This window comes from Eleutherodactylus coqui, chromosome 4, assembly GCF_035609145.1.
Source record: "Eleutherodactylus coqui strain aEleCoq1 chromosome 4, aEleCoq1.hap1, whole genome shotgun sequence".
Taxonomy (NCBI): Eukaryota; Metazoa; Chordata; class Amphibia; order Anura; family Eleutherodactylidae; genus Eleutherodactylus; species Eleutherodactylus coqui.
Window position 1 is genome coordinate 66,477,615 of NC_089840.1, and position 22,464 is coordinate 66,500,078.

At 43.7% G+C, this 22,464-nt stretch overlaps 1 protein-coding gene across 1 annotated transcript in view; it reads left to right on the forward strand.

The window, feature by feature from the left end:
* The window catches only part of PITPNM3 (PITPNM family member 3), a 498,866-nt gene that overhangs the window by 197,978 nt on the left and 278,424 nt on the right, over window positions 1–22,464 (forward strand). The window contains exon 4 of the mRNA XM_066599616.1: window positions 3,858–3,965. Coding sequence (XP_066455713.1) covers window positions 3,858–3,965 — 108 coding nt within the window. The remainder of the gene's footprint in view (window positions 1–3,857; window positions 3,966–22,464) is intronic.

Here is a 22,464-nt window from a genome sequence, read left to right on the forward strand (position 1 = left end):
AGCTAGACTATGTCAATAAGAGCTGATCCAGAAAGCACTGTGTAGTGGCCCAGAACAATGGGGCCCCTCAAAAATGCATGCTATATGTAGTCTATATTGTCTTGTATATTGTCTTTGAATGTGGTATGATTCTGGAAAATGTATATTGGTGTTTGCAGGAATGAATGAGTTAATGTCTGCAAATGAGCTGTCTCTGTCTGAAAATGTATCGTTTTGTGTTATGAGTTTGTGGTCATTTGACCATGCTTTATGTTAATGTTTGCAAAATGTGAGAGAGGAGGAGTAAGTCAGTCTATGCAAGATGCAACGAAGGTGAGTGCTGTCCTGAGTCTGTTCTGAACCAGTGCAAGGGTCTATCAGGAGCTCTGAAGAGGAGAGCTCCAGCGAGTCCTAGAAGAAACTCAGGCTTGACTTGCTGACGCCCAGTATGGAAGAGGCCGAGAGGATGGCCTGACGGCCGCCTGGGGACTACTACCCTCAGGAGTTTGCAACCCTTGGGAGAGCTAGAGGAGTCGCCAGCTATCTGGGATAGCATCGGGAACTGTGAGTGTGTGCTGGTAGAGACCTAGAGAGAAAGAGAGAGGAGATTGGTGCCGGGATCAGGACCCACATATAACGGGACTGTGGATTTCTTCTGCCTACCCAAGAATCTCCCTGCCACACAGCATAACAAACTGCTTATTCCAGTGCTGCTGGTTGTAAAGTGTTTATGGACTATTTCTTTCGCATTATCTTAAGTAAACAAGCTTTGCCATCTGTTCCCGGTTTTGCTCCTGTGAGTGGACTGTTTTATTTACAACACCGCCTAGTTCCACCGCAGCTAATGGGACGGTGGCGTCACACGTGACAAAAAACTCAAAGTAAACCAGTTGGGTTACCCTCATTTAATAGCCAGCTCTCGGTTCCTTGGATGGGTCCCCTTGCTACCCTCATGACGGGAGATGGTAGAGCCCCAGGACAAGGGCTAAACTCTACTCTATCTCCTAGGCCCGCTCCTTGGATGCTGCTACTGTATCAATATGTTTCCCATCAGCTTATTCAGCATTCTTCAGAGGCTACATTGTTGGTCAGTTATACTTCATGGTTGAGCATGGAAAAGGCTGAGAGGAGTCTTTAGGAGACAAAGCAATATGCACATACCTGGCCTCACTACTGCTTTGTTCTGGTGATTGTTGGGAATAGGACCATTGCTGATAGAGCATTTGTAGAATATGCCACCATTATTTATTCTTCGACAACACTTTGTCTTAAAGGGGGTATGCCAAGGTTTAAAGTTATTCCCTCTTCACGGGATATGGGATTATTTTTATGATCAGTGGCGGTCCAACCACTTGAACCTCCACCGATCCTAAGAACAGGGGTCTAATCGGTTCCCGAAAGAATGGAGCACTGCCATTCACTTCATTAACAGTGCTGAAAATTTCCAAAGTACTTTAAATTGCTCTTATTCAACTGAATGCAGCACACCAGTGAGACCTTCGCTCCATTCACTCACGGACTGTACAGCTTAGGGTTGCTTTACATAAGCGCTCAGCAGTTGTCCCAAGACTTATTGCTTCTATGCTTTCACATAAGAAAGGGAACCAATGAGTGTTAAGTGGGAGGGCAAAATGTTTAAAAAAAGGCAGGAACCAATCGATATTTGGTGGGAGGTGCATGCTGAACAAATGCTTACCTCCCTCCAAAGTTGTTGGCTAGTTGTTGACAACAGCTACTTTTCAGTGTAAAACCACACTAACATGAAATCTTGATTTATATAGTAGGTCATATTCAGATAACATGTTATTCAGTTTGTCCCCTTCAGCTGTGGAAGTGCTGCCATATTTCCCCAGCAGACAAAGGATATATTACAACTAAAGTTTGATGTAACAACACTCTATTATCTTTGTCTGAGCAATACAGAGAAAATCTCCGGGGCTCACATCACACTAGTGTCTTGCCTTCAATTATTAATGATGACAACCTTGACATTTGCAATGGATCTCTTGTGTAATGGATAATGATAGACACCATTGACGCATAATGGGTCCATCAAGTTTGCATATTTTTCTACATACGAAAGAATAGCACAGCAAATTAGGTTACTCGGAGCATCAAACATCAGCGGAAACCCAATTAAACGTCTGTGTGAACAAATCCCTATGCGATGAAAACATCAACTAGCAGGGTAGTTGCAACTGTTAGATTATTTGTAATGGCTTTTCATTCTAATTACGACTTGTGAACACTAAGGGTGCCTGAACACGCTGCACCGAGTTGTGGTAAGCACTTTTGGATTATACCACTAATTTATTTGCTGCAGCTGGTCTCATCATTGTTTCATGGGAACAGCTACATTATGTATGAATGCCTTAATACAACATGCAAATAAGATAATTAATACATGAACATCTAATTAACATGATTCATTTAATAATATATCTTTATAGTGGCTGAGCACCATTTTTCAGAGCTTCAGATTTCCTACTAGCTTTCCCACAGCCATAGAATTATATTATAAAATACTTTCTATCTGCATGCACCAATGAAGGGGCCTTACTACACAGATTTATACAACTCTCACTGAGCTTAATAATAAATGTATGTAATAAGTTCCTATGCTCCCCCTAGTGATGCCTGCAGGTTGCCAAACTTTTATGATGTGAGAATCTGCTGAAGGGTGTGAGTTACGTCTGCGAGTATGGAACCACTGTGTCGGGAAAACACCCGGCAGAAGTGACAGCTGACCTAGAGAACAGACGCTCACTACTCAGCACATTGCTGGGTACGAGATAAAAACTAGGACGGAGCTAGCCCTGGCTGGTGAGGAATAGTAAGTCCCTGCCTAACATAAGCGGAGCAATCGTCCTGACAAGGACGGCCCCAAGCAGGAACCCGGGAGCTGAATAACCCTGTCAAAGCCCTACAACAGGAAGAAGTCATACTAAGCAGGGACTGGAGCCGAGGATGTGAGCAGGTGCAGACTGGAGATAGGTTGCCACAGGGGAAACTGCAGGAGCAGTAGCCACAAGCCGTCATAGGAATAACAGAAACCCGGAAGCACTGGATACCAGAACTGGGGAAGCTATATAGTGGAGTGATTGCCAAACAGCCTCCAGCTGGGTGGAGGAGTCAGGAAGTGTTAACTCCAGAGATGCTGAAGCAAAATAAATGCAAACTCAGATAGCAGACATTGCAGAGAAGCAGACCTGTCTGCTGTACCTAACAGGGTGGTCACCAGCATCAGTTCCCAGTGACTGATTCACTCCTCCTTGGAAACTCAGGCTGGTGAGCGCATCTTGACTGTATATGACCTCATATGTATATTATGTTTGCCAAATCTAATGGCACTGATTGCTCAGGGATGGGAAGGCAGGGAGAAAAAAAAAACTAGCAGGATCAGTGGAATACTGGGAATAAATGGGTAGATAGAGCTGCAATTGTTGGTCAACCTGACAGTTCATCTCTATCACTACGTAAAGAGAAGCAGCGGTTTTGCAGCTCTGTATAAAATATATATAGTTCCAAATAAACTTCAACCACACAGACATGGAAGGGGGTTCTTTACTGTAAGAGCAGTGAGATTATGGAACTCTCTGCCTAAGGACATGGTGATGGCAAATTCACTAAAAGAGTTTAAAAGGGCCTGGACGCCTTTCTTGAGTGATACAATATTATATGTTATAATCATTATTAACTTCAAAAGGGTTATTGATCCGGGGATTATTCCGATTCTCAGATTGGAGTCAGGAAGAATTTTTTTTCCTTTTAATTGTGGAAAATTGGCTTTTGCTACATTGGAAGGTAATAGGCTGAACTGGATGGACATATTTTTTTTTAGATGTCTGCTAACAGCAATATTTGTTTTATTGTTGCAGAGGAGATTGTGGAAGGGAAAAGTGCCATCCTTATTGGGATGAGTCAGTGGAACTCCAATGACTTAGTTGAACAGATTGAAACAATTGGGAAGTTAGATGAAAACCCAGGTAAGAATTAATTTCATATCATCTAAACATTGTGAAAGTAAAAAGCATTGTGTACCATATGTATGTTGTTAATAAGCATTATCTACGCAGTCTGATATATGACCTGCATATAAATCCTTATCCACTTTGCTATGATGGCTGAACCCACTGATTTTGGTGAGATCGCCCAATTTTGTAATGAAAATGGGAGTGTCACAACTTTTCCTTCTCAACAGGAAGGAGTAGGCTGTTGGAGTTGAACATACATGATCCTTTTGTTCTCAGGGAATGTAAGCCAGCACCAGAGGTGTCTGACACTGCTTACTTACCTCTCCCCATTCAGGACAAATTCATGCTCAGCTGAGCAACACATGCAAGTAAAGGTGTGTGTGGGGGGGGGGGGGGGGAGATTTAAGAGAAAAAACTCTTTGTTTGGCTAACAGCTATTTAAAGTGTATGGCCAGCTTTCGGCCAGTGACACATCACCATATTTCAGCCATGTTTTTGCAACCACAATACGAACATATTCTTATGATGCTCAGAGTTTGGGTCAATAGTCCTGCTGTCAGACCAGGACACATTTGTATTGCGGACTAGTGATGCGTGATCTATTGAAAAGTTTGCTTCTGCGATTCGCCAGTTTTCAGCAAAAAGTTCAGTTTGGTCCAACTGAGCTGGTCCTTCACCAGTACCCCTAAAGCTGGTGTACAACAATGTCTAAGAGCCATTCTTGGGTTCAGCCGAGATGAACCACCCAAGATTCGGGTTCTCCATGAACCAAACTTATCAAAGTTCGACCTGAAACACGGTTCAACTGTTTGGTTTGCTCAACATTATTACGGATGCAAAGTTGCAGGTGGAATATGGTGGAATGTCACCAGCACTTGAATGTAAAGCAATGTTTCACAAATACGGAAGACTGAACTTCCTCCTTATTATCACACTCAATGGTGGCTAATAATCTTATGTAGTAATTTACATTATCCCTTATATAATATTGTAATTTCAAACATCACCACTTGAGGTACAGTAGTAGTATAAAGAACTAGTATGTCATTAACATAAAAATATTTGATTGCATTTCTCTTGGTTTTATTGATGCTGAACGAAAAAGTACCAGAAGTGATTTGATGGGTGGCTAAGAGCAACATAAAAGCACATGTATAGAAGAAAATGCCTCATGACTTGCATAGAAAACTCTGCACTCTACAAAAGTTCATGCAAGAATTTGTTTTCACAAAAATATTGGACAATCCACAAATAGGTGAATGCCCAGTGCCTCCATATGGTTGTTATAGCGCCCCCACCAACTACTGCCCAGTAAGACTTTGCCCATAGTATGACATACTAGACAATCTGTTGGGGTGATAACGGTTCTATAACCGAAAGCAATCACCTATTTGTGGACTATCCAATGTTTTTGTGAGTACAAAGTTTTGAATAACTTTTTGGAAAGTGCAAAGTTTTCCATGTATATCTTGATCTGGGTTGGTAACCTACATCAAGCACCCCGAATACGCTGGAGTGTCGTGTATTTCTCTGCTAGTTATTAATACTTTATGACGGATATATGTATACTATTAAGAGTATGGGTCAGAGATTCACATTGGACTTCAATATGATTTTTTTTTAGCAGCTGGAACAATGCTTAATTGAAATACACGTTCACATTAAATATTGTAAGAAAATGGCGTATTGGTAGATGAGTGATGGTCATGAATACAATTGATTAAGTTCTTATGTGCTATAAGGTTATTTTGTAACAATGGAATTTGATTATGTATGTTGATAGCAGCTCTTTTATATGCATATGCGTTTTTACATTCACTCAAACGCGACGTTAATTGGTATGAATGGACAATTTTCCACAAACGAGTCCCGAGCTTAAAGGGGTTGTCCCGCGCCGAAACGTTTTTTTTTTTTTTCAACCCCCCCCCCCCCGTTCGGCGCGAGACAACCCCGATGCAGGGACTTAAAAAAAAAACAGCACAGCGCTTACCTGAATCCCCGCGCTCTGGTGACTTCTATACTTACCGGTGAAGATGGCCGCCGGGATCTTCTTCCTCCGTGGACCGCAGCTCTTCTGTGCGGTCCATTGCCGATTCCAGCCTCCTGATTGGCTGGAATCGGCACGTGACAGGGCGGAGCTACACGGAGCCGGCATCCTGCACGAGAGGCTCCATTGAAGAAAGCAGAAGACCCGGACTGCGCAAGCGCGGCTAATTTGGCCATCGGAGGCCGAAAATTAGTCGGCACCATGGAGACGAGGACGCCAGCAACGGAGCAGGTAAGTATAAAACTTTTGATAACTTCTGTATGGCTCATAATTAATGCACAATGTATATTACAAAGTGCATTAATATGGCCATACAGAAGTGTATAGACCCACTTGCTGCCGCGGGACAAGCCCTTTAATTAGCGTTTTCTCATCCATTCACATGGCTGGGCGTGACGTATTAGCGAAAAAATACGCCACAGCCTACAAAGTCCTTGCTAGGCATAAATCCTCTGAAGGACTTCAAACACCTATATAGAGGCACCTGTAAGCTTTTTGCAGCATTGGACACTGCTAAATTTCCTCCACCTACCTTTTTTTCCCAGCTCCCATAGGAGTCCATGGGACCGCCACTATATATCGGTCGAAAGATAGATCCAGAACTATCTTTTCCGGCCATGCGTAAAAGCGCCTGCTGATTTTGGTCGCGTATGTTCTATTTTTTTTAATAGTAAAACATTTTTACATGCCGCAAATTCGCCAATGTGAATGAATGCATTGGAATCCAACGCCTCCGATGGTCGCGTTGAGGTACCACTAGGACAGTTTTTCCATCTGCATTGAAACCTCCAGTTGGGAGGTTCTGTGTTAGGGCTGCTTATGAAGATGTTTTTCCTAGACTAAAAAAAATCTAAAAATGAAAGAAAAAACAAGCACTACTCTCCCGTTAAATGGTAACCAGTCCAGCTCAGCCACCCCACTTTTCACCTCTCCAATCCCAAAAACTTATCCAGTCTCTATGTGCCATTTATTGCTCATATCACTGCTCAGACAACCACTGACCTCAACAGAGAAACTGCCGTGAATGTCAAGTAACCACTGAAGCCAGTGATTAGCTGCAGTGGTCACGTGAGCAATAGATGACACATAACCACTGCAGGAGCTTCCGGGACTAGAGTGGCAATAACTAGGGCAATTCCCTGGACTAGGAAGCCATTGAATGAATGAAGTCTGGCAGCACTGGGTAAAAGTTTTTGTTTTATTGAAGTAGAAAGAATAAAATCAATAAAAAACATAGTCCTTAAAAATGGTGGATGCATATGAATTTTGACCCTCCATGGTTCTTGATCACCAATGCTGTGTTCATTTCTCCTGGGCATGTGTTAGGGTGGTTTCACATCTGCTCTCGGGGTTCTGCTTTCCTGCTCTGTTCAGTGAGCAGGTGAAGGGATTCCTCTTGGCTGAACGGCTCCGTCTCTAGTTGGAACTGAACAGCGTCGGACGGACCCCATTGACTATAATGGGGTCCATTTGGTTTCTGCCCAGCTTACCGACACTTGGATAGAAGAAAAAATGCTGCATGCATTTTGAGCCGGTTCCGAGACGGAACCTCCGAACACAGGTTCCAACACAGATGTGAAACCGGTCTTACTTTATTTGATCAAATAGACCATTTACTGCATGTCTTTTTATATTTCCACAGTTATACTAAACTCTTCATAAAGTCTTGTAAAATCATAATAATTATAAAGTATAATTTTGTAAACTGCTTGTTTTATAGACTAATGCAAGTCATAGAAATAAGTTATTTGTGTGCTTTCTAAATTTAGCCTTACAATGACTATACAGTACTGCAATAACTTAAGGTAATGCAAGTCTTAAATGCTCAAAAGTGATATATAAAATTAAAATTAGCGACAGTGTTTTCTATAGAAATAAACAATCCGTTGAGTAAATGTCTTCAGTATATGCAGACATAAAGAGGAGCCGGAGAGGATGATGGGGCCGATGTAAGTTATTGCGAGCAGCAGACTTCACCTTTCCTGTGCATCTTGTGCTGTGTATACTGCAGAAGTAATAAATTGTAAATGCCTCTGGATACCAAGGGAATGCTGTGACCTGACCGTGTCCACATTCTTAAAATAGAACTTGCTGTACTTTATTAGTATTCTTCATGGTTCCTGGTGTTTGCAGAGTGAAGGATTGAGAAAACTAGAAATAAAATTGGTGGCATTTGCTTGTCCTATAGAACACCGTAAGACCTAATTTATCAATAAGGGCGCCTACCCACTTGTGTTGTCGATTTTCGCGCGTGAAAAACGTGGCGTTTTTCGCGGCATTTTTTGCGCGTTTTTTGCAGCCCTCTATTGACAATCATGGGTGCATTAAGAGAAAAATAAGGAGACATATGCAACTGACAGTTCCTATGTGAAAAAACCCCACGAAACGGAAAAAAAACCCAGATGGACAAGAACACATTCTATACTAATTGCTCTTGAGAAAAAACGCAAAACATCACAGGAAAAAAAATCGCAAGTGGGTAGGCACCCTAAGGGCTTCTTCACACGGACATATGTGCAGCTACACTGGCTGCTATGGAGCGTAGTTGCACATGAACAAGGTAAAATCTTTTTATTTTTAGCTTTCAAACTCTGCGCTATTCCGCACGAGTTAGAAAAAAAAATTTGAAAGATAGGACTTGCCCTATCTTTGATATTAACTAGGTGCGAGAAGGATAGAGCAAGTCCTATCTTTTCTTGGGCATAGCATTGACGCCTGAGAATCTCGATAGTGAAAATGAAACTATTGAAATCCATGGTTTCGTTTCGTCCTGTTATGTGGCATAACAGGACAAACTTACGCCCATCAGTTTGAGCCCTAAGGGTGCTTTTAGACGGAACGATTATCATTTACAAAATCATTCAAAGGAGCAAAAGGGAACACTAACACTGTGCAAACAAATTTTGAAAAAATTTTCGTAGCACAAAGTAGTTGATATGTTTCTGTAAAATTAAAACCTGCTGATTATACTGGTAAAATGGATTAATAGCGGCACGTCCCATTTTCATTTAACCCCATAGTGACTGAGCATTTTCGTTTAAAAAAAAAAATCGTAACTCCTTTATTTATCCATCGACATCGCTGTATCACGGCTTGTTTTTTGCGGGACGTGTTGTATTTTTTTCAATGGTACTATTTAATGTATTATATGATGTACTAAAAAACTTTGAAAAACTTCTAAGTGGAGTAAAACGGAAAAAAAAATGTTGCCATCTTTCGGTGCGTCTTGTTTCTACGGCCCACAAACTGCAACAAAAATGACATGATAGCTTTATATGGGAGTGCGGGGTTTTGAACAACTACCTGCGATAATTGTCCCGTGTAAAAGAGCCTTTAGATGCTGTGGTCAGCAATGACCGCAGAATCTATGGCTTTAAATAGCATAGAGAAGGGATTAGATGAGCAAATGCTAATCTTCTACTTTTCTGGGAAAAAAGATCCCTATTTGTGAAAATGAGATACCAAATATGTTATCTGATAAAGAGTGGTGATAACATTAACAAAAATCCATCTTACCCCTTCCCTGGGACAGAGGACAGATTGCTCTCTGCTGCCTGCTTATCCTCTACTGCCCCTTTTCTGCTGTGCACATAGACTGAAGTGAAAGCTTTCAATTCAATATAACAGCTCTCACTTTAAACAGCCATAGCTTTGGTTAGATTGTGGCTGCAGCCACACTTTTGGTCGCTTTTTAAAGTTAGACTCTTTATACACTGATGCAGGGCAAATCCCCTGAAACAGCTGTCTGTGCATGGAGTCTGGCTTTACTTTTAACTCCCAGTCATTGTTACAAGGCTTGTATAAAGAGTCTAACTTTGGCTTAAAGAAATGCTGCCTTCCAATGGGTGGCACTGTGGAGGTATTATTCCATCTCTTGTTTGCATATTACCCAGAGCAGCAAGAATGGCCTTTTGAGACTCCTCACTCACCGTCTAGGTGCTCTCCCTATGGAGAAAAGATAGCATTTCTTTCCTATTCAATTAACAGAGCTTGAGGTAATCTGTTGGGGGGTTTTAAGGGGTTTCCAAGACATAGATAATGATGACCTATTCTCAGTATATCAATGTTACATTTTTGGGGTTCAAAGTACTGGCACGCCCACCAATCAGCTGATAGATCACAGTGCACAAGTTTTATCTTTGGTAGGGATGAAAAAGATACATTTTTGTTTTGGTCACAGATGAGCAGAAATATAAGGGCTGAAAACCAAGCCATCAGTCCAGCCTCACTGATTGGTCTCCCATAGATAGACTTAGACTGCATGTCTATATATAAAGTGATATGCAGAAGCTACAGAAGACAAAACCAGTGCAAAATCTTTAATTAAAAATTTGCCAAAATGTTTGTCAGCTCAAAATACATCCATTTAAGGGAAAAATTGCCCTCCAGAGGTGTCCAGGGCCTTTAACCCATTAACTGCAACGTAAATGTATGTCCTCTGCATTTGGGGTCTATATGGAGGAGGAACAGGAACCAATCCCGCTCCATGCAATGTGGGTTCTGGCTGTCTCTCACAGCTGTAACCCTCTGTCAACAGCAGTAATCAGTATTAATGTTCATTGTGGCTGTTAACCCTGTAAATGCCACTGGCAGTTCTGACAGCAGCACTTACATTCCCCGATTGGTTTTGCAGAGTTATGAAAGGTTCCCTTAAGAAGAGATTATGAGATGCTGTTCAGTTGCCATAGCAGTCTGGGTCCTTCTGAAGGCCCCCAGTGCTGCCAAGGCTGATTGCCTATTAAGCCATGTCTGTGCTGTGGCTTGATAGAATGCCTGTCAGGTCATGGTATAATGTAATACTATAGGGCCTAAAAAAATTATAGCTTAGTTTAAAAATAGTTTTACTAATTATTAGGAAAAAAAAGGTATTAAAGGTAAAAAAAAACCAAGCTTTTCCTATATTTATAATACACAACACCAGAATTGCGCTTTTTTGTCACCCTGTCTCAAGAAAAATTTTAATAAAAAGCGATCAAAAAGTTGTATGTACTGCAGAATGGTACCAATAGGAAATACAGGGCAGTAAAATCTCCCACACAACAATATCATAAAAAAAAGTTACGGTTGTCAGCAGATGGTGGCAGAAAATTATTTTATGCTTTTCCAAAGATATTTCATTTTTGAAAAGTAGTATAGCAAAACAGAAAAAACATATAAATTTGGTATTGTCGTCATTGTACCAACCCACAAAATAAAGTTATCATGTCATTTTGCTGCAGAGTGTACTCCATAAAAACAAGACCTCTCATAGATGTCAGAGGGTTTTTTTTCCATTTCACTCCACGTACAAATTTGTAAAAGTTTTTCATTACATTATATGGTACCTTAAATAATACCATTGAAAAATACAAATCACCCTGCAAAAAACAAGTCCTCAGACAGCTACGTTAATGGATAAATGAAAGAGTTATTATTTTTTGAAAGTGGAGAGGAAAAAATAAAAGCAGAAGTTAAAAAAAAGGGACGCGTCTAGAGATGAGCGAGCTACTCGCTAAGGCAAACTACTCGAGCGAGTAGTGCCTTATGCGAGTACCTGCCCGCTCGTCTCAAAAGATTCGCGTGCCAGCAGGGGAGACCGGTGAGTTGCGGGAGTGAGCAGGGGGGAGCGGGAGGGGGGAGAGAGTGAGAGAGAGATCGCCCCCCGTTCCTCCCCGTTCTCCCCCGCCGCTCCCTGCCCCTTGCCGGCACCCAAATCTTTTGAGACAAGCGGGCAGGTGCTCGCTAAGGGCAATACTCGCTTCCTTAAGTTGCTAAATATGATTGCCGACAAGGAGAATGGGCCTCCATAACATGTAGGCATAAAGTTTCTACAAATGACTATAATCAACATGTTTCTTCTTTCTTTATTCTCTCGTATGACGCTGGCCTGATATTATCAGTCCCACCGCTGTCTACACTTCAGTAACTCCTGCTAGAAGACAGCTTAATCCTTCATCCTTTCTTCTACACCCATTCAGGGACATATTCTTCATTTACAAATCAATAAAATCTTGTCATGTTGGAAGCATAAAATATTCCCTTCTGCTTTCTCTATTAAAAATCACTTTTAATATTTGCCCATTTTTCTTGTTTCTGTAATAAACCAGACATTCATACTTTGGATAGTGTTGGTCTATCATCACGTTAAAAACTTTTTGAGAAATAATGAAAATATGCTATAACTACGAATTGATACTTCAATGTCAACTGACTCTTATGTGCTGACAATGGCTTAGTAAATGTATACAATTGTAATAGAAACATCTAGAATAGAATCATACGGAGGTTGACTGGTGTGCTGGTTGGCCAATTTTTATTAGAATTACCGGTAGAGGGTTTGGGTCTTGAGATGAAAGTATGGTTTGGGTATGAAGAATTATACAACCAAAGCTACATGATCACTATTCATGATTGTCACATATAGGGATAGCTAAATTGGCAGACATTTAGTTCAGGCTTGATAACTTTATGACTTCTGTTTTTAGTAGACTTTGTTAGCATGGTTGGAGGGAAACTGCATACAATACGTATCAGCAGCCAACTACTCTACCCGATCCTGAATCTCTATCAGGTTTATTAATGGGCTTACCTATGTAAAATCACAGTAGCAATAGTCTTTAGGACGAATGTCTGGCACTTAACCTCCCCATAGTCATCCCATGTAAATGCAACCTAACCTAGAGTTTATTCGGTTATATACTTGCACTTTTTGGGTTTAGAAGTCCAGTGGGTGGTTCTATTAGTGATTCTGCAAAAGACAATTTTAAAGTGGAGGGCAAACTTAATGGCACATGTCCAAATGAGCAGGTGAAAGGATAGCTGTGAAGGTATTTACAGAAGTGTTGCTGATCCAGGATAACACAACAGTGAAAAGTAGGAATGATAATGATCAATGAGAGACAAAAACTAGTATGCGGCACAACTTTTTGGTGAAAACATAGGAAAGGTAAACCTGTCTTCTCTTTGATTGAATAATAGACCAGCAATAAATATACATTTAGGGACAAATAACTCCTTGCTCAGTAATGCTGGAGGGCACACTGGTAGCGGTGAATGCTTAGTGCTCCTCCTACAGACAAGGTTATAGATCACACACCCGTAATGCAACCTCAACCTTGACCCAAACCCTCCCAAGGATCGAAGATGATGGAGGAGGAGGAGGATGGCTGGTTCATTATTAAGCAAAACTTATTTCCTGTTCCTCGAGTTTCTTTACACCAGAAAGTTGTGTCATGTTCCAGTTTTTGTCCCTCATTATGACTGTGCATACATAGATCGCTGTCACTCCCTGATAACATAAGACCGTCCACTGGACTCCTGAGCCCAGAAAAAGCAGGGATATAAATCAATAAACTACTTCTAATCTTTCCCCTCAAAATGATATATCAATCTGCTCAGTTCCTTCTGCTTTGCAACCTGCTGCCCATATCAGAGGCGTAACTTGAAGCTCCTGGGCCCCAATGCAAAATCTGTAACAGGGCCCCCAACTATAATGCTTTATTCATAGTACTGGGCTCCCTATATGGAGTGGAGAGGCCTTATGGGCCCCCTAAGGCTCCTGGGCCCCTGTGCAACCGCATCCCCTGCATCCTCTACAGTTACGCCAGTGGCCCACATGACTGCATATACAGCGTGACTGGTTCCCTTTAATTATACATTTTTATTTGGCCTTTCATATCATTCTAGAAGAACATGGTCATGGAATATGAACTTTTATAACACTCTTTGTGAGGTCTTATCAGTAGGTAATCTAATAATGAGTGCCACCAAGGGAATCTGTGTCCTTAGATTTCATCTTTCGGTTTTCTTTTTACAATTCCAATGCTACAGTATCTAAATAAAGGATTCTCCAAAGACAAATCATATTGAAATCAAGAAGCCAACAGAATGATACTGTGCAATTTGAGTCTCTGCACTAAAGAATAAAGGTTCTTCCTTCTGTTATGCAGCTGTTTATCTAATCCTTTTCCCTTGATGACATTTTAAGAGCTATTAGCCAATTTAGCCTGAATTTCCTTAACATTTTCACTCCAGATATACCAGTTAATGAAATTACAAGGCGTGTTCTTAGACAACCAATCGTCACAAATACAATTATTGGTCATTTCAGTAGCTCAGATGTGCCTCGGAGAGAACGTGTGGGCATTCGTGTATTTTCATGCTTGGTAAGGCTAATAATTGTATTCTGTCTATCCTAATCTCTGCACAAGAAACCATACAGAAAAGTCCAACTGCATTCCAACATCCTTGAAGAATTTATAGTGGAATTTGACTGATTCAACTGAGGTTAATGCATTTAACAATAGGTTACAACACACTCAGTTTAGGATTCTATATCAGCATGAAATGATGTGAAATTATGATTATCTCCTGGCAGACTGTGCATTGTATAGTGTACTGATTTTATTGCATATTAACTCAGTTAGACCTATTTGCAGTTTATGCTATTTTGCAACCAATTCATAATGCACCTGTGGATTGACTGTAAAGCTGATAGTTACTTGTGATTATTCTTCCCTAATTAACAAAATAGCACCTCTCATTATTATATAAAGGGTATTCTGGTTTCAGTGTATGCAGCCTTATGGCAATAGGAGTGCTGCTTCTGTGCATATACTTGTCCTAATATACAGCCCAATGATGTGCCAAGTTTCATTTGTTTAAACTGTGTTAAAGTTGAGTGTATATGTGTTTCTGTGATTCTGGTCCTTAAAGACAGCAGCCCCTGCAATGGGAATGTGATACTGGAGGGACACACCCCTATGAGGTCAGCCTGCCTGTCTGCAGACCCAGTATGAGAAGGAAGCAGGATGTGACGACACAGAGAGAGCAGCAGCCATCTTTGCAGAGAGAGAACCAAGTGTCTGTGCTGCATGGAGAGTGTGTGGAGATCTTAGAGGACTTTCCTGTGCAGCTAACCTGTGTGTAATTCAGTCCAGAGGCAGACAGAGTGTAAAGAGACCGTATGTTCAGTGGAGCCATGCTGAAAGGACTGTGCCCAGTGGCTAACCAGTAATACTGACATTGTGGCTGTGGACATTGCCACCAAAGCCAAAGACTGGCAGTGCTGTTGAGTACCGGACGGTAACTGCACAACCCTGGCTTATATCACACCGGGGTGTATGGATTCTGCAGGACTGTCAGTGTGCTGAGCTACTTGCTGTTGGATCCCATTTCATCCATTTTGTTTTCCTGCCTGCTGAGAAGGATCTTATTGCCTCGGATGTTGTGATAACCGTGAGGAGAGGACACTTCGCTATACAAGGAAGGAACGACATTGGGCCCCAACGCGCGCTTCTACAAACTGTAAGCAGTCCACCCGGACCACTGGTAAGAGGGGTGCGCACCCAAATGTGAAGTTAGGGTCAGTTAGGGATAGTTTTGGGACTATTGTTCTTTCAGTGTCCGTGCTGTGGAGGTGGACATAGTAAACGTGGAATATATTGTGAAATCTAACTTGAATTGTTCCAACTATACTGTGTATTGTGCTTGTCCTTATTCCTGTTCTTTTACCATTAACTTGCCTTTATTAACCTGTAGTAAATACATTTTTCTTAACTTGACCACCCCGTGTGCGTCCTTTCTGGTTGCGGAGACCAAACCACCTGCCTTGCTCTCGGTTCACATATGATTGAAACTAAGGCAACCTTTTTGATATGCTCTATGAGTTCATTTTTTGCTTGCTCTTGGTTCACAAATTGGCGTTAGTCGGCAGGATCCGCTTTCCAGAATGGACGGCAATGCACCAGTTAGAGGGGATGGTGCCAGAGGAGGAATGCCAGCAGGAGCTATAGTGAGTCAGTTAGTTAAATTTGATGGCAATAATATGTCTGTGAGTATGTGGGTGGAGCAGATAACAATGGTACAGCGAATGTACCAGACCGCACCAGAAGTACTAGTAGAGCTAGCAATATTGACTTTACAAGGTGATGCTAAGACCACAGTGATATTAAGGCCATTCGATCAAAGGCAGACATTTGAGCAAGTGGTACAGATTCTAGAAACCATCTATGGAGAAACAGCATTGCTGGGATCCCTGCAGGCTCGATTCTTCCAGAGAGTGCAACAGGAGAATGAAAGTCTCCCCCAATATGCAAATGCCCTACAAGAACTGATCAGAGATATTCAAGGGAAGGAAAGAGGCTCACCGGCCTTCTGTAACCTGATCGGACTCTCCGTGACCAGTTTGTTCTGGGGATCCGCGACGGCAGTTTGACTGTTGCTATGCAGGACTTTATACGACGAGAGACTAATGCTAAATTTCATGACGTGCAGGTAGAGGCCATCTCACGTGCCAATAGTATTGTCCCAAAGCCCCAGACCGCAGTTGGAGTCACTTTGTCGCAGGGGGCTAGCTCCAGCCTAGAAACAGTAGAAAGAGTGCCAGCTAAAGAAATTCTAACAGTAATGCAGAAATTGCAAGAGCAAATGGAACGCTTGCAAACCTGTTGTGATGAAAACTCTATGAGAATTGCAGACTTCCAGAGAACTAGAGATGAAGGAGTGGGCCGTCCACACCAAGAAGGTCAGAACCACCCACAACCCCGCTGGAGGGATGAGAACAGGACCTACCGAAGGGGTCCCAATAATTTAGTATAGCGCTCAGGAGAAACCGAAGGGGCTTACCGAAGGGGCCCAAATCGATGTCCAGAACGATGGGAAATACGTTGCTGGGAGTGTGGATGGATGGGCCACGTTGCTGCCAGATGTCCAGACCAGCGACAAGCTTATGAGAGACTGCCGTTAAACTAAGGTCCCCTGCTCCTGTAGGGCACGCAGTAGGGGAGACTGAGAAGGAGATTATGTGGGGAAAATGCCCTGATGATGACCTAATTGCTGCAAGTCCTGTCATCCAAATGGAATTAGAAGGTATTCCGGTTATCGGGATGATTGACACGGGTTCTCAAGTAACGACTTTGAGTAGAGATTGTTATGAACGGTACTTCCGACAACATGTGAAATATGAACCCCATACATTCGTACGAGTGGTCGCAGCCAACCAGTTACCAGTCCCAGTAGTGGGAGTGACCTGGATGAATGTCCGGTTATGTGGTCAAGATCTAGGTAAGAAAGGCATTGTGGTGGTACAGGAGCCACATGAAGTAAAGGCCCCTGTCATTTTGGGGATGAATGTGCTAAAAGAATTGGATCAGATCCTCTTTGAAAAGAAAGGTCATGGTTATTGGAAACAAACTACCACCCATCGGCCTACTCGATCGGCGTTCCAGCGGCTGATCCGAATATGTGGCTTACAGGAAAGCTCGGATGCACAGTGTCCTCTGGCACGAATTTCTGTCCCTATGCATACAAAAGTTACACTGCCACCCCGTCGGGAGATGATAGTGTCCATGCCTGTAGGCACCTGTCGGAAATTAGAAGGCATAGCTGTCTTGGTAGAACCACTGCCAGCAGCCGAAGGAGGTGTTGATCCGCTAGTAGCCCTTTCCTTGGCAATAGTTCGCAATGGGAGAGTACCACTCTGATGTGTAAACACCCAGGACCAGAGTGTAGATCTGACACCAGGAAGGATGCTGGCTAACATCTATGTAACTCCGGAAGAAGTAAAGAACGTAAAGCCGATGCATCTGAAGCCAGCTGAAAGAGATGAGTGGACCATAACCGTGTCTATGGGAGAAGGTGAGGATCCCTCCTCTGAATGGAATGGCTGTGCAATTCGAGAACAGATGAAGATGGAGACTTATTCGTGTTCTCCAAAACAGGTCCAGAAGATAGATGAGCTGTTGTGGGAAAACAGAGCCACTTTCACACGTTACGCTGAAGATTTTGGATGTACAACTGGGGTTTGCCATGAGATTCCCACAGGAGACACCCCTCCAATTAGAGAGCGCTACCGACAAATTCCTCCACGGTTGTATCAGGAAGTGAAAGAACTGTTGACTAAGATGCTGCAAGGTGGGATCATCCGAGAAAGCCAAAGTCCCTGGGCAGCTCCAGTGGTGTTAGTAAAAAAAAAGGATGGGTCTCTTCGGTTTTGTGTAGACTATCGGAAGTTAAATGCCTGCACCGTGAGAGATTCCTACCCCTTACCCCGGATTGAGGAGTCCCTCTCGGCGCTAGGGAGAGCTCGGTACTTCTCCTCACTAGATCTGGCTAGTGGATATTGGCAGGTGCCGATGGCTGAGAAAGACAAGGAGAAGACAGCTTTCATCTTGCCCATGGGACTATATGAATTTAACCGGATGGCCTTTGGGCTGACAAATGCACCCGGAACGTTCCAGAGATTGATGGAGAAATGTCTCGGTGACTTCAGCTTTGCGTTCACTCTCATCTACTTGGATGACATTATAGTGTATTCTGCAACTTTTGAAGACCATCTCTACCAACTGGGTCAAGTATTTTGACGATTGCGGGAACATGGGCTCAAATTAAAACCCAGCAAATGTCGGTTGTTCCAATCTGAAATTGATTACTTGGGTCATCGCGTATCAGGAGAAGGGGTGAGACCGTCGAGGGACAAGATAGCGGCTATTCAGGATTGGCCGACACCAACTACCCTGCGAGAAGTGAGGGCGTTTCTTGGAGTAGCCGGTTACTATCGACGGTTTATTAAGGATTTTGCCAGGGTAGCAGCACCACTAAATGCCCTCCTACGGGGCACATCCGGTGGTCCGAAGAACCGGACTGTGAAATGGGGAACTAAACAGGAAAAAGCCTTCCGGGAATTGAGGGATGCTCTGACAACGACCCCAATCTTGGCGTACGCTGATTACCACTTACCGTTCCAGCTATATACGGATGCGAGCCTGTATGGTCTTGGAGCAGTGCTTTCCCAGGTTCAGGATGGCCAGAAGCGGGTTATAGCCTACGCCAGCCGGTCTTTGCGGGATTCTGAAAGAAATCCTGAGAATTATAGTTCATTTAAGTTGGAGCTGTTGGCACTAGTATGGGTCATGACTGAGAAATTCTCTGAATACTTGACTGGGGCTGAAGTTTTAGTACTGACTGACAACAACCCATTAGCTCATCTGGAAAATGCCAAGCTTGGGGCTTTAGAGCAGAGGTGGATAGCCCGAATGTCTAAGTTCAATTATCACATTAAGTATCGGTCCAAGACAGAGAACCAGAATGCTGATGGACTTTCTAGGGTAACTACCCAGACCCCCACAGGAGATGTGGATCACGAGTTAGAGCATGTGGTGGTGCCTGACTTCAGCAGATTTTCACAGGCCCTGGCCACCGCTAATCAGTGTGAAATGAAAGGGACTGAAGTGGCTCCTTTCTGTTCTCAAGACAGGAATGGGCACAGATGCAGCAGGCCCATGAGGGGCTGGCACGGATGATCAAGTTTGTTGAGGAAGGCAAGAAGCCCTGTAGACAGGAAAGAGAACGACTGACACGGGAGATATTATCAGTTCTGAGTCAGTGGGAGAAGTTGGAGATGAAAAATGGAGTTCTATGCCGAAAGGTTTATCTACCTTCTGAAATCAACGTTCGATACCAAATTGTGGTGCCTAGTGAACTGGCTCGCTCATTGGCGATGGAGGCTCACAACAAGAATGGTCACTTTGGTCACGAGAAGACCTTTCGTTGGTTACAGCGTCTGATTTACTGCCATGGTCTCCGTCAAATGGTGGAAGAAGTATGCCGCAGCTGTCGAACTTGTGAGATCCATAAGGCAATAGAAGAGAGGGCTCACCTGCAAACCATAGTGACCCAGGAACCTTTGGAAATCGTCATGATAGACTATCTAATGGTGGGCCCATCCAACAGCGGGCATCAGTATTGCCTCGTAATGGTGGACCACTTCACCAAATTTGCAGTGGTAACCGCCACCAAGGACCAGACAGCTGAGTCAGCAGCTCGGGCTCTGTGTCAAGATTTCATTCGAGTGTATGGGTGTCCTCAACGCATCCACTCCGATCAGGGAGCCTGCTTTGAGGGCCATGTAGTGAAGGAAGTTCAACGTATCTATGGAATAAAGAAGTCGCACACAACTCCATACCATCCGCAAGGGAACGGGGCCTGTGAAAGATTCAACAGAACTCTGCTACAGATGCTGCGGACGCTGGAGGAAGACAAGAAGTTACAATGGCCTCAGTTCTTGTCTGAGATGGTCTGGGCCTATAATAATCAGGTCCATTCTACAACAGGGTACTCCCCTTATACTCTCTTCTTTGGGCGTTCTGGGCGAAGCATGGGAGAATTACAGCTGACTGATGTGGATGGGTTCCCTCCAAAGGATCCAAACTCCTGGGTACGAGCACATCGGCAGAGACTTGAGGCGATCCATCGATTGGTGCGGCAGCGTCTACGAGAACATTCTCATTCTGATAAGACCCCAGTGCAAGAAGCACCATTGCAGCCAGGCGACCTGGTTCTGGTGCGTGTCAAGAAGCCCCAAGGTAAGCTGGAAAGCAGATGGGAGGCTATGCCATATCGTGTTGTTTGCCGCAAGTATGCCAATGGGCCAGTGTACCAAGTCCAGAAGGAAGGAGCTGATTGTGTTCGAGTACTTCGCAGAAATATGCTGCGCCTATGTCATTCTGAAGAAACAAATTGTACCAGAACTGCCAACGTCAACGAGCTCCCGCAGTCAGAGACTGGTGGTGTGGAATGGGCCTATGACGATGAGGATGATTGCTGGCCGATCCTTGCTCCTGAGGATGTTCCACCGGTGACTACTGAGCCTCCAGCCTGTGCCCCCACTGGTGTGGAGTCTGCTAGTACTTCTCAGCCCATGGCTGAAGTGCTCCAGAGTATTTCACAGGTCCTTAGACGGACCACTAGGACAAATGCTGGCACCCCCCCCCCCCCCCGTTCGGTATTTGCAGGATGAGTTTGTTTGGCCTGCCATACAACGGTACACTACCACTTTGCGCATAAAAGTACAACCCTCTGGATATTCAGTCATTGGCAGGGACTGCCAATCTTAAAGTCGGGGGGGGGGGAATATGTAATATACAGACTGTGTCCCAGCCTTATGGCAATAGGAGTGCTGCTTCTGTGCATATACTTGTCCTAATATACAGCCCATTGATGTGCCAAGTTTTATTTGCTTAAACTGTGTTAAAGTTGAGTGTATAAGTGTTTCTGTGATTCTGGTCCTTAAAGACAGCAGCCCCTGCAATGGGAATGTGATGCTGGAGGGACACACCCCTATGAGGTCAGCCTGCCTGTCTGCAGACCCAGTGTGAGAAGGAAGCAGGATGTGATGACACAGAGAGAGCAGCAGCCATCTTTGCAGAGAGAAAACCAAGTGTCTGTGCTGTATTGAGAGTGTGTGGAGATCTTAGAGGACTTTCCTGTGCAGCTAACCTGTGTGTAATTCAGTCCAGAGGCAGACAGAGTGTAAAGAGACCGTATGTTCAGTGGAGCCATGCTGAAAGGACTGTGCCCAGTGGCTAACCAGTAATACTGACATTGCGGCTGTGGACATTGCCACCAAAGCTAAAGACTGGCAGTGCTGTTGAGTACCGGACGGTAACTGCACAACCCTGGCTTATATCACACCGGGGTGTATGGATTCTGCAGGACTGTTAGTGTGCTGAGCTACTTGCTGTTGGATCCCATTTCATCCATTTTGTTTTCCTGCCTGCTGAGAAGGATCTTATTGCCTCGGATGTTGTGATAACCGTGAGGAGAGAACAGTTCGCTATACAAGGAAGGAACGACATTGGGCCCCAACGCGCGCTTCTAAACACTGTAAGCAGTCCACCCGGACCACTGGTAAGAGGGGTGCGCACCCAAATGTGAAGTTAGGGTCAGTTAGTGATAGTTTTGGGACTATTGTTCTTTTAGTGTCCGTGCTGTGGAGGTGGACATAGTAACCATGGAATATATTGTGAAATCTAACTTGAATTGTTCCAACTATACTGTGTATTTTGCTTGTCCTTATTCCTGTTCTTTTACCATTAACTTGCCTTTATTAACCTGTAGTAAATACATTTTTCTTAACTTGACCACCCCGTGTGCGTCCTTTCTGGTTGCGGAGACCAAACCACCTGCCTTGCTCTCGGTTCACATATGATTGAAACTAAGGCAACCTTTTTGATATGCTTTATGAGTTCATTTTTTGCTTTCAAGATCTCTGCTCCCTATGCATCGCAGTTATCTACCAGCCCCCAGGTCCCACCCACCTGTTCCTATTCCACTTTGCCGCCTGGCTCCCCCACTTCCTATCCTGTGAAATCCCAACTCGCATCCTTGTTGATTTCAATATTCCTACTAACGACCCCAGATCCTCATCTGCCTCTCCCTCAGGCACCCTAGCATCTCCCATGACCCTCCTATCTATCGCATCTCTAGGAATCTCCAGACCGTCTGCACCCAGCAATTTACCGAGACCATTCAGTCCTCCCTGTCCCCCATCTCTCTCCTCCCCTGCCCTATCCTGGCAGCCAAACACTACCACACCACCCTCAGACATGCCCTGGATGAAGCGGCACCACCTGGGATCCGAGCCTTTAACAGCAGACTAGGCAACCTTAGCTCACGTCCCAAACATGCTTCATCCGGCAGTGCTCT